Source organism: Diabrotica undecimpunctata, chromosome 1 (genome assembly GCF_040954645.1).
Source record: "Diabrotica undecimpunctata isolate CICGRU chromosome 1, icDiaUnde3, whole genome shotgun sequence".
In the NCBI taxonomy this organism is placed as follows: domain Eukaryota; kingdom Metazoa; phylum Arthropoda; class Insecta; order Coleoptera; family Chrysomelidae; genus Diabrotica; species Diabrotica undecimpunctata.
In genome coordinates, this window is record NC_092803.1 from 66,396,745 (window position 1) to 66,409,945 (window position 13,201).

The 13,201-nt window shown below is 34.9% G+C and overlaps 1 protein-coding gene across 3 annotated transcripts in view; it reads left to right on the top strand.

Moving 5' to 3' along the window:
* Positions 1 to 12,911, top strand: part of Ctl2 (Choline transporter-like 2) — a 151,091-nt gene extending 138,180 nt beyond the window's left edge. For all 3 annotated transcript variants that reach the window (XM_072543839.1, XM_072543857.1, XM_072543849.1), the window contains 3 exons: positions 987 to 1,278; positions 6,651 to 6,879; positions 12,625 to 12,911. In XM_072543839.1, the coding sequence (XP_072399940.1) occupies positions 987 to 1,278; positions 6,651 to 6,879; positions 12,625 to 12,722 (619 nt within the window). In that variant the 3' untranslated portion in view covers positions 12,723 to 12,911. The remainder of the gene's footprint in view (positions 1 to 986; positions 1,279 to 6,650; positions 6,880 to 12,624) is intronic.
* Positions 12,912 to 13,201: the final 290 nt, after the last annotated feature.

A 13,201-nucleotide genomic window follows, 5' to 3' on the forward strand; every position in this document is an offset into this window, starting at 1 on the left:
GTACTTCGGGCGTTTCTAGTTCTGTTTCAGCGACTTCTTTTATTAAGTCTGTCTTCGTCCCTCAATTTCTTTACATGATTATGGCATTTCTATATATTTTCTATTAGTGCCTATTTTATTTGTTGATTCAGTTAGGTTGACCTATTTTTGTCTTTCTTCTGGCTTTCCCTTCTGTTCTTTTCCCTTGCCATTTCTTTTACTAAATCTTCCCTTGTTAATTCCATATTCTTCTTTAGTAGTCCTATTTCTTAATGTTTCCTTTTATGATGTGTTCAAGCTTTTTCTCTATTTCTTGTGGATTATTGATTGTAAGGACGTTTCCAATTCCCATATTCACTAGTCGTTTGAAGTTTGACCACTTTGTTTCCTTTCTTTTCCTTGTTATTATGTTATCTTCTTCCCATGTGCCTATTTCTAGGAGTAGCGGATTGTGTTCTCCTAATCCTTCGTTTAAGATTCGATTTGTTTGTATTATTGTTCTGAAGCCATTTTCTTGCGGCGCGGCGTCTTAATGAAAGTTATTATTTTTAATGGGAATAAGCCACAATTTTACTTTAAAATAAGTTAATTTTGACATTTCGATTTCCGAAGTAGAAATTGAAACGTCAAAATAAACGTAGTTTTAAGTAAAATTGTGGTTTATTCCCATTAAAATTAGTAAATGTTTTAGTCCTAAATTTTTAACCACTGATTTATTCAAATTGGTTGGTAGAGCGTTTCCTGGAAAGTGGGTTGGTTTTAAATAGGCCTCTGGGTACGTTAAGTATCTGAATTAGGGTGACGATTAGCACACTGTTTTACTTAAAAAGCAATATATAATTATAACAAAAGCCACATACTTACGTGTTTTGCAAACGAGACAGTTGAAACCCAGAAGATGAATAATTGGTAATTCTGACTTTGACTGCTAATTTAATTTATACAATTTGTATATGTAACTATTTTTTTTAATATCTTCTCTCTTATTGGTGCTTATTCTGTTTTAGGTACCACATCGGAACTCTAGCGTTCGGTTCTTTGATAATAGCCATTTGCAAGCTAATCAGACTCTTCCTAGAATACATCGATCATAAAGTTAAAAAGTACGATAATGATCTCACCAAAGCCATCATGTGCATATTCAAGTGCTTCTTCTACTGCCTCGAGAAATTCCTACGCTTTCTTAACAAGAACGCTTACATAATGTGTTCCATTCACGGCAAGAACTTTTGTGTCAGTGCCAAAGATGCGTTTATGCTGCTCATGAGGAACATCCTGAGAGTCTGGGTTCTTGATAAGGTAAGAAATATATGTCGCAAAAAGAATGTATGATGTGTTGCAAATTTTAAGAGATGGAAAACTCAAAACTATGAAGTTTATCCTTATCAGAAAACGACGAAAAAACAAATAAAGCAAAGTGATCGATGAGTTTTAAGAAAACTTTTTGTATATTACCGACATAAAATTTGGTGCTAAAGGTACTACATGTCTCGATTTAAAAGTGCAAATGATTTCGTGCTGTGTTTTTAAGTAATGATTTGCGACGATGCAGTTAACTAGATGAATTACATCTCTCAGTCGACTCTGACCAAAATAGTTCTAAATAACGTTCGAAATTGTTTATTAGTATGGCAACTTTTAGACTCCAACAAATATTAAGAAATGCATATCTTTAATTTTTAGATTTAGTTAAGGAACTTTCAAAAACATTGCTTATAATAAATGTTTAACTTTTCAAAGTCTAAAAATGTAAAGCAAGGACCAAAAAGACAAAAAACCAGAAAAAGATGGGGGTTTCTTTAAAATTATACCGAATATTTGCTAGAACCCATAAAATATAACTTATCATGTTTCTTTTTTGCCCCAAAAGAATTTTTCCACTTTAAAGACAGACATGTAAACATTAATTTTTTGGACGAAACCTGGTTTGGTACTTATGACACAATGGGAAATATTGAGTGATCGAGATTCCAAATGTTTGACGTAAGTCCGTTATACATTAGGAAACGAACACGCATTTTACATTGTGGTGAATAGTCTGATTGGGTGGAAGGCTATTACTTTGTGGTAAAACCTGTAAATCTGTAAAAGCAAAGTATAGAAAAGCCATTGTGAAAGAGATGAGGAAATTGTTTCAGAATTGAGCTATATCACAAGACTTGCATGTCTTGGAAAACAATATGTCGTAACAAAAATATCTCTATGCACCTTCGAAAAGTAATGAATTATTATATTTGGTCCATCTTGATATACGAATATGAGACCTTCACTTAAAAGGATGAACACGTTGAAAGCATTTGAAATTTGGTGCTTTCGTCGATTTTTGAATGCATTGTGGTTAATACAGACTACAAACAAGGACGTGTTTAGAATAATGACTTGTGATTATATTGGGTAGTATATAACAGTCGGAGACAGATTTCGTTTTTCCCAAGACATTTATTTTGATCTAAACAGATAAAAGATGAAAAGCATTTCGTTATTTCAAATTTATAATTTAAGTTTTGCATGTACATATTCGGCTTTCATAGATCTTATAAGGTTACTGTAACGATATTTATTCCGTTAATAATGAATCGACTTTTTGGGGAATTAATCAGAAGTCATATTCATTTCTCAGCTCGAAACAAATGTCTACGGAAGGATGTGTCCGATTCAACACATCAGATGGTAAAGGAAACTCGGTGGCTATATTCAACGTATGTGGTCGCCGAGGCAGGACGGAGAGTTATCGATTTCGTTCTACTCACCAAATGGATGACATGGAACACATTCAGCTTACCTGTTTCGGTAGGTAGGTAGGTATTTTTTGTTCAACGTACCAAGACGCCTCTAATAGATTTTCGCTTGGTGGTCATCACACCCCCCTCACGTCAAACAAAACAAAAGAAAAGAAAAAAACGTCTTTATGAAAATTAAACTTAAACTGCATTACTAACAAATGTTCCTTATTCGCTAACACTGTCACAATTTTTTGTAACAGATCTGTATTATCCTGGTGGGAGATATTCTCAGATAGTGTGATCCTTTTTCTTTTAAGTGGAGTAGTAGCAGCGACTGTAGTAGTATTAAAATTTTTTGTAAGACAGCTATGATGCTTTCGCAGTTTCGGCTTGTAGGGCGTGGCAGTGTTCTCACGTGGCTGTCCGGTAACGGACTCATCATCGTTGGAATCTCTAGGATGTCTATCATCTGAACTTATGTTGAGGTTTCTGTAATACAGCCGTGTCGTTTTATCACTTGTGGGAAAGTTAGGGTTGTTGTTGAGGTTGGTAAAAGAAAGTGATTTCGTCTAGGTTGGATATGTGTTCGTTGTGAGCCATTTTTATCTCTTTATTGTAAACTTTGTTAATTGTTTTTCCCGTTGCATAAAAATTACTTTTGATAATACTTTGAGAATAGTACCTATATAAACCGGAGAATTTAGTAGCTAATTTTGCGTTCAATTGTTTGACGGCTTTAGATATGTTGTAATATTTTTGCATGACCTTTTCGGTGTCCTTTCTCTGCGGGGAAAAATGAAGAAATGATGAACGAAATAAATCAAGTGAGGAAGGAACAAGCCGAAACAAATAAGATATTAATGGAAATGCGACAAGAGAATCAGAACTTGAAAAAAGAAGTAAAGAAGTAAGAAGAAAAACCTGATAATATCAATATTAAAAATGGACTATAGAAACATGAGAGAAGGAATAGAAAATTTCATGGCCAGAGAACTGAAAGTAAAAGTGTAATTAAGGAATGACACAAAGATTGAGGACAATCTCTGCGTTATCGAAACAGAAACAATGATAGAAAAAACATAGATATTGAAAAACAAGAATAAACAGAAATAATAACAGTAGGAGGAAATATACTGCAGCAAAAGATAGCTTGACTTATTAAAAAATTTGGGAAAACAAAAAATGCCAGAGCAATGGAATAGAGCACTCATCTGCCCAATTCACAAGAAAGGTGAAGTATTAGCAAAAATTATATTAAGTAAATTAAAACCCTACGAAACAGAGCTAATAGGAGAATACTAATCTGAATTCAGACAGGGAAGAACAACAATCTGAATTATGAACAAAATCTAGGTTTGCATATGCTCTTGATTGATTTTAAACAGGCCTACGACTCCATCTTATGAAACGGACTGTACGAAGCAATAATATTACTAGGATTATTAAAAAACTGATACGATTAGTTAAAATGACGCTAACTAGTATAGTCAATAAAGTCATGATAGAAGGAAGAGGATTAAAACGGCAAGAGACCTATTCAACGTAGTACTAGAAAAAATAATTAGATGAGCCAAGATCCAGACAAGCGGCACGAATCTTAACAAAAGGCAACAATGCATAGGTTTCGCAGATGAAGAAGAAGCTAGAAAATATGGTCTGACTATAAATCAAGAAAAAAACCAAGTATAGGGAAATGAGAGGGGAAAATGTCGAAGAAAATAAATGGATCACTCTAAGAACGAATGAGGCAGAGTACAAATATAAGAATGTAAAAGAATTTGAGTACCTTGGAGTAACAGTTACAAATAGAGGAGGCGAAGAGAGAGAAATCGATAAGCGGTTGTTAAAAGACAGAAAAGCAATAGGATCAATAAAGGCACTATTGAAGGCAAAAAACGTGTCTAAAAGTACAAACATTAGTAAATTAAACAAATTTTGTTTTTTTGTTACTTAGTGAAAAATTCTTCTAATAATTTAATTTTATCTGACTCATTTATATTGACAATTCAGACATACATTATACATTTTAAAGTAGATGACTTTAAAATCACATTGCCAATATTGTTGAGTTGCGTTCCTGGGACGACTTTACTTGTAAGATAGTTCATTCGATTACATGAAATCAACTTTAACTTTAGAATATCCGTCAGAAAAAATCATAGCATGTAATTCGTCTTTAAAAAGACAAACACATGCCATGATGACAGTAAAAATCTCCTGTTAGTGATTCCATAGTAAATTATAGGGAAAGACCAGAAAAAAACCTTATAATACTATCCCGACACGGTAAGTATTTGGTCGTGTATTTAGTTTACTTTTAATAAACACCAAATTCTGATTTTATATGTTTGTTATTTAAAAAACATAAATGATGTATCCTCTATATGTTACCGACTTACTAATAGTGGTATTTTCCTTTTAATAATCTCTTTTAATATGGGTAACCAGATCCTACTACATTCTGCCGAGGAATTTGCGACACAATTGGAAAATTCGTCAGCAGAATGTAGTTTCCGATTTGAGAACAATTTCCGAAGTGGAAATTGAAACGTCAATAAACTTATTTTAACCTTTAATTGTGGCTTATTCCCATTTAAATAGTAATTACTTTAACATGCCACAAGAAAATAGCTTCAGAACAACACTTGTATGTTGGTGAAATTGTGTCGGTCGGATTAGGTGCCTCTACAATCTTACTGGGTATATCTAGTTCGTACTATGGACTGACAACTTCCCATAGAGGCAACAACCCGCCAGTTCACAAGCACAATTGCTTATATAAGGAAAGAAGAAGAAAACAAAAAGAAGAATAAGAAGTGTATGCAGTTGATTCAGTTGATAATTTAGAAATATATTATATATAATATGTGGTTTACATAATAAATTCTGGTTACAACTTGAAGTGTTAACAGTATACATTTTTAGGAGCATGTAGTTGATAATTTAGTCACAGAATAAATAACAATCAGAATGCCCACTCTCAGTTGCCGCCTTTGAAGTTTGTCAGTACGCGATCGCCATATTTTAAACGGAAACATAGACTCGAATTGAGAAAAAAAGTTCGTGTAACCTTCTGGCTAAGGTCTAGCGTAGCTAACTTTCGTAGCCGGGACCGACGGCTTTACGTGCCCTCCGAAGCGCTTTGGCAGCTCAGTTAAATTAGAAATTGAAAATTTTGTCAGTGCCGCGATACGAACCCGGGCCCTCCAGCTTGTTAAGCCAGTAACATAGCCACTGAGCTACGGCTGCCACTCGATTGAGAAATTTGTGACAAGCTATGACAGAACTGTAATTTAAATTTTTAGAGATTAATAATTTAGTACATTTGAAATAATTTAATCTATTCTTCAACTAAAAGTACGAATAAAATAGTGCATATTAGGTCTATAGTTGCCGTAAATAAATTAAACCTGGGTAATTTTTCTAGCACACAAGATAAAATGTCACTGAGCAGCACTGGTTCCGACTAAAACATGGCTGATTCCGTCTGCGGGAATGAAATGCGCGTACTTATTTTTTCAAGCAGAGTGGGCATTCTGATTGTTTATTATATTTAGTTAAAGGATAAGACATGATATGAGATAGAGGTTGTATTCACAAATCAATTAGTGGTCTGTGGTTGTCTTGCAAATAGCATATAGCGCTGAGGCAATTCAGGGGATTTTAATTTTTTCGAGTTTTATGGATTTAGAGATGATTATTTGTTTCTTATAAACAAATAATATCTGGAGTATGTTAATGATAATCAGCATTGCTAATCGATTAAAAAATCCATCTACGTTCCTAAATAATATAACTGGATATTAATAAATAATAAGAATAAAATCAGTACATTTAGGTTGTTTGAGTTTATTTATTTTATATAAATAATGGATGTTCATCAAGTAAACGTCTCCTTTATTATATTAAAGCTTGTTTAACTTATATGTTATTTATATTTATTTTTAGATTACGGACTTCCTTTTCTTCCTCAGTAAAGTTTTGCTGACGCTAGGAGTTGGGGCAGCATCATATGTGTTCTTCGCCTCAGGATTGCTTCCTACAAAAGTTATTGATAACTCTGAACTACATTACGGAATGGTGCCGGTTGCTGTAATTATGATTTGCACTTTCTTCATATCATCGCTGTTCTTTAATGTTTACTCGATGGCCGTGGACACGCTATTTTTGTGCTTTTGTAAGTATACTTTTATTCCTTTCAAAATAAAGTTATTATAATATAAAGTTAAGAATATGGCCGAGGCAATTTACCCTGCCTGTCGTAAGAGGCGACTAATGGGAAGGAAATGAGAGGTGGAGAGCCGTCGCTTGAGGTGTCGGGTTTGTAGAAACGCACGCAGGGCGCTTCGGCGTTACGGTCACCGGTCTACACTCCTAGTATCCGAGACGAGACTCTCGTGGAACCACTCTATTCTCATTTCTACAAGAGCCAGGTGAGGTTAAACGAGCTGTGACTCTGACGCACTCCTTCCCCATTAGGGGTACTGAGACAAAGCACGTACCCACAAGAGTGGTATCTCTCTACTGTCTACGTGCGAGGTAGAATTCCTCTACCTGCGTTCACCTTTCCGCCTAGGGGGGGATAACGGACGGGCGTTCGTAACCGCAACACAGGTACTACGGGGAGGGTGGAGCCCCGCGATGCTTCGTGCAACGCACCACCCTTATAATGGTGTCGGACTCGGGGCTAGTGGTTCCCCTTACGTTCGTATGCCGAAAGGCCAGGAAGATCAGGGTCCTGCCAATGTTTGTATTGGAGGGAACACGAATATTTTCAATGCATATGCTAGAGGAATTTGAGAAACTAAAAAAACCTATAGAATACAGAACATCTCAACAAAAATATAAAAAAACTGATATGTTTTTGTACACACTTATGACAAATCAAAGAATGGAAAACGCCAAGTATTTTTGAAGTGTGTAAACATTTAATTCCTAGCTGAGCGTTTTCGGCTTACAAAGCCATCTTCAGAGCTATGCTACAATAGAACAATGATATAATAATCTAATTTAAAGTTTACAATGTTTCACTTAGGTTAAGTATCTTAAGCATCACTACCAGGAGAGCTCTTATTTGGTCATAATTACAGAACATTTTTCTTTTTCGATTTCGATTTTTCCCTTATTCTATCTGCTGCTTCCACTTCAATAAATGGTCGGGTTCTGACATCCGACCTTTCAACGTTGGTTATTTGTTTTCATTCTTTTCTATGTCTGCATTTTGTCTTCCACTCTATTATGTTCATATTCTCTTCTATCTGGTCTCATTATCTATTTCTGGGACTTCCCATTTCTTGGTCCCAATGGGATCCATTTGGTAATTCTTTTTATCATTTCTATCGGTGTTTTCCTCATTATGTGTCCCACTCATTTCTAATCGCCTTGATTTTATGTTTAATTATGGTTTCGCAATCCATTTCTTTTTTTATTTTCTTATTCATTCGATCTCATACTTATTTCTCCTTAATTAGTTATCTTTGGTCCAAGGATTGATCTCATTATTTTTCTTTCCAATATTCTTAAATCGTTTTTGTTCTTTGTTAAAGTCGTCCTTTCCATTGCGTAATTAATTACCTACCGGTCGGATCAATGTCCTGTATAATCCCTTCATTCTGTCCACTCCCCCATGTCCTATTGCCACTTCTAGGCAGTTAAAGTTGGTTACTTCTTTCAGTTGATGATTTCTGGTTATTAGGGTATTCCTTTCTCCCTCCTTGTGTAATTTCATGTATTTGTCTTCATTAATGACTAGTCCAATTTTTCGTGCTTGCCTATCCAGTGTGTTTTGGCTCTTATTAGGTTTTCTCTTTTTTCTGCTACTAGTGTTAGGTCATCTGCATATGCAGTTAGTTGAATTCTATTCAGTATTGTATTCTTTTCATTCAATTTTGCTTTTCTTATCATATATTCTAAAACGAGATTAAAAAGTATGGTAGACATTGGATTGCCCTGTTTCACCCAATTAATGATGTCCAACTCTTCCTACGCCACTTCCTGAAATTTGGTTCTTGCTTTGGAGTTTATTAAACACTTTCTTTTCTTCTTCTTCTTGATGTGCCTATCCGTTACGAATGTTGGCGATCATCATGGCAATCTTTATCTTATCTGCAGCAGCGCGGAAAAGCTGCACATATGTTGTATTGAACCAGATTCTGAGGTTCTTTAACTAAGATGTTCTTCTTCTTCTTGGACCTCGTTTTCCAAATATTTTTCCTTGCAGGATGGCTTGAAGGAGAGCATATCTGGATTCATTTCGCATAATATGTCCGAAGAACTGTAACTTTCGAGATTTGATGGTGGTCAGTACCTCTCGGTTCTTATTTATTCTTCTGAGGACCTCCTCATTTGTGACTCGGTCAGTCGACGGAATCTTAAGCATTCTTCGATATAGCCTCATCTCAAATGCTTCCAGTTTTCTGCACATATCTTCGTTCAAGGTCCACGATTCAACACCATAAAAAAGGACAGAGAATACGTAGCATCGCAGCATTCTTACTTTTGTATCAAGAGAGAGGTTGTGACTCTTGAAGGAGGCCACTATCCGATTGAAGGTGGATCTAGCTTTTCACCTTTTAGTACTTCCTTGTAGTTCTATTAATTTGGTTGGTATCCCTATTGATTTTAAGGCTACTTTCATTTTTGGCCTTCTACACTGACATACTCTAATGCACTTGAGGTCGATAAAAATCATGTTAAGGTCCTTTTTTATATTCTTTGTATTTCTTTATTATGTGTTGTAATATATGGATGGCGTTTATTGTTGATCGTCCTGGGCGACATCCGGTTTGGTAATCACCTAATATTTTCTCTGATTGTGCTCTTAGTTTCTGGTTTATTATGTTAGCTATGATTTTGTAAGTTGTGTTCAGAAACGTTATTGCTTTATAATTAGAGCATTTCTCTTTATCCCTTTTTTTGTGGATTGGTGTAATTATTCCAGTTGTCGTCTTTACAGACAATTTCATTCCTTTCGCATATTAGCTTTACTATCTCCTAAATTTGTGTATGTAGTTGCTTAGCGCCATACTTCATCAATCCTCTCACTATGTTGTCCTTTCCTGCTGCTTATCCATTTTTTGCCCTATTTATGTCCTGTTATTTCAGCTTCGTTAGGGCATTCTATTATTACCTCCCCCTCCCCCTGTTCTTTCTCCGTATCATTCTTCAATTATTTCACTTTCCAAATTGTTTCCAAATTTGTTTCATGTTGAATTCTTCCCTCGATATCTCTTACTACAGATGTCTGCTTGTGATTGAATGATTTTACCTTTTTATAGAATTCTTTTAATTTCTGGATATGTCTGTCTTGCTCTATTTTTTCTAGCCGTTGATTTAACCACTCGTTCTTTTCTCTCCTGTAGATGGAGTTTGCACGATTTCTTGCTATATCGTATTCTTTTCTGTCAGTCGCAGTCCTTGAATCCAGCCATTTTATTCTGGCTAAGGTATTTTTAATTCTAGCCTCTTTACACTCCTGACTATACCATTCTTTGTTATTTTCTTTATTGTTTCTGTTTCCCAGAATCTCTTCTGTAGTGTCATCACTTCTTTTGATTGACTCCATTTTTCTTCTATTTCAGTTCTGCTTTCGTGTTAGGATTGTATTTTTTTGGAGATTGTCTCTTCGTTTTTTATTCTTATGTCATAGTCATTCAGGTCAAATTGGCTGGCTGGCCGTGTATGAGTTTGTATTAGCCCAAGTGTCTGATGACGTAAAGGATACAAATACAACCTTAACACTCTATTGATACCCATTCATACACTACAGTTTGACGAATTGTGCTCCATTCTCCATATATTTGGCGTTTAATTCATCAAAGCGATAGTAAAGCTTTTGCTGAAATCTGTAAATTTTTTTTAAATTTTTGTATAGCTCAAAAAGACAGAATACTGAAGAGGTATATGAATTGAATGGCCAAATATATGGCCTAGGAGGACAAATTTGTTAAACTTCTCGTGTTCGAATCGGTATGAAAAGAGTGTTATGATTTTGAATTTATCCCCCTAGAACATATATTTGGCCATTCAATTCAACAAAACGATGGCAGCTTTTACCAAAAGATTTAATCTTTTACACATTTCGTATAGCCCAGAGAAGAGAAAACGTTATTATTAAATCGTGTTCGTTTATGGTCACCAAAGTAGGTGGATCCTCTGTACGCTAACCACTGCAGTGGTACAGATTTAGGAGACATTCGTTAGACTCTTTGAGTTTGAGTATGTATGAGCCCGAATGCCAACACTCTGTTGATACCGATTCAAGCACGGGAAGTTTAACGAATTTGTATAGCTTTTGCTAAAAGATTTAATCTTTTACTTTTTTTACACACACACACACGCATATATATATATATATATATATATATATATATATATATATATATATATATATATATATATATATATATATATATATATATATATATACCTGATATACCTGGAGCTTAGATTAATACTATTACAATAATTAATATTAAACTCAACAGTCTTCTGGGTTAAACTGCGTCGATTCTCATTGCGCTAAGCTATCGACATCCTCTTTGATATCTTATTCAGGGCTTCCGAGGTCTCAGTCTAACCAATGCATTACTGCTACTGGAAACAGAGGACGGTTCATTTATATCGTCGATGGTGACGCACAGTCCCCGCGCTAATCCTAACGCTAAGCCACACGTCAACCTCCATCCAAATCACGTCACCATCGACGGTATAAATAAACCATCTTCTGTTCCCAGTAGCAGTAATGCATTGTTTAGTGATCAGTGTCGCAATGATAATCGACGAGGTTCAATCCAGAAGACTCTTGAGTTTAATATTATTTGTTTTAATAGTATTAATCGATCGGATTAGCCAAGCGGGCTGGGCGGCTGGCTTCTCCTTCGCTTCAATGCGAGAGATGTCAGTTCGATCCCCGGCTCGGTATGCAGAAAACAAAAAGGCTAACGTAGCAGTTTAAAATTCTAAAATTAATCTGCGGCTTAGTCTAGAATATGCTGGTATCTGATCGGCCTATGGTGGAGCAGTACGGCAAGAGATAAGGGCTTGCGGCTAGGTGATACTCCTCCATAGATCCCTACCGGAAGGGCGTCGAACGCCTAAATACCGGGTATATATATATATATATATATATATATATATATATATATATATATATATATATATATATTTATATATATATATATATATATATATATATATATATATATATATATATATATATATATATATATATATATATATATATATAGTATTAATCTTAGCTCTAGGTTTAATTGTACTAACCGCGGAAATCTTTCTTCTTCACTGGCTTTACAACTCGGGGTGAGTCTTCGCCGCATCCACTATCGCCCTCCATCCTCTACGATCTTGCGCTTCTATTTCTCATTGTTGTACCCCAATTGCAAGTGTCGTTTATATTTCCTATTCGTCCTGTTCCGAGGCAATAGTTTCTCTTTCGTGGCTCTAAATTTTTACATGTACGGAACGCCAGCCCATAGCACAACCCCCTTTTCGGAGGACCATTTCACCCACTGTCGTCAGTTCCCGACCCAACTTTCCACCCGGATTGGATACCGGATCTCCAATTGGGTTGCTCGGTTTAACAAGAAGCACCATCATGAAGGTGAGAGTCGGATTTGATTAGAAGAGGCTAAGTGGAGTAAACTAGAAGCAACTCCATGTTTTCGCTTTCTACCGATTTACCTCCCCGGAAATCTTTCGGAACATTATATATATATATATATATATATATATATATATATATATATATATATATATATATTCTATGATGAACATATTGTTAAATGTCTTTTTGTAAATAGATTACAATAAATGAAAGCGTAAAGAAATTATGGTAACCAATATTTAAAATTGTTAGTTATTATATAATATTATTGTTAATTAATACAAATATTGTTTTCAGTGGAAGATTGTGAAAGAAACGATGGATCTCCGGAGAAACCTTACTACATGTCCAAGAGCCTAATGAAAATCTTTGGAAAGAAGAACAAAATAGAATAAATTAACTGTAAGGCAGTATTTACAATTTTACCTGTAAGAATATCTGTGATATAAGTAAATACAGTAGATACGAACCTTTAGACTATGACGAATGCCAAAAAAGATAAAATTGTAAAGTTTAATCAAATGTATAATAAATTTTAGAGTATGTAATTGTAATGTTTTTAAAAAATATATTTTATACTGTTATTTTGTCTTTAATTTGCGATCACAATTTCTTAGTATCCGAATTTAGAGTATAACTGGAAGACATTGAAAATAAAAAAATGCAGAGTGCCTAATTTCACTTTAATCCGCACTACCTCTAAAACCTCTAAATCGCGCAAAAGAAGAAGAGAGAACAGGGCAACAAACATAGAAAAGATTGTCGCGCCGCTGAGAGACAAGAGCGTCTCCATACCCTGGCCCATCAAAAACCACTGCAGATGAATATCAGAGGCAAAGTGAATACGAGCAGAATATATATATATATATATATA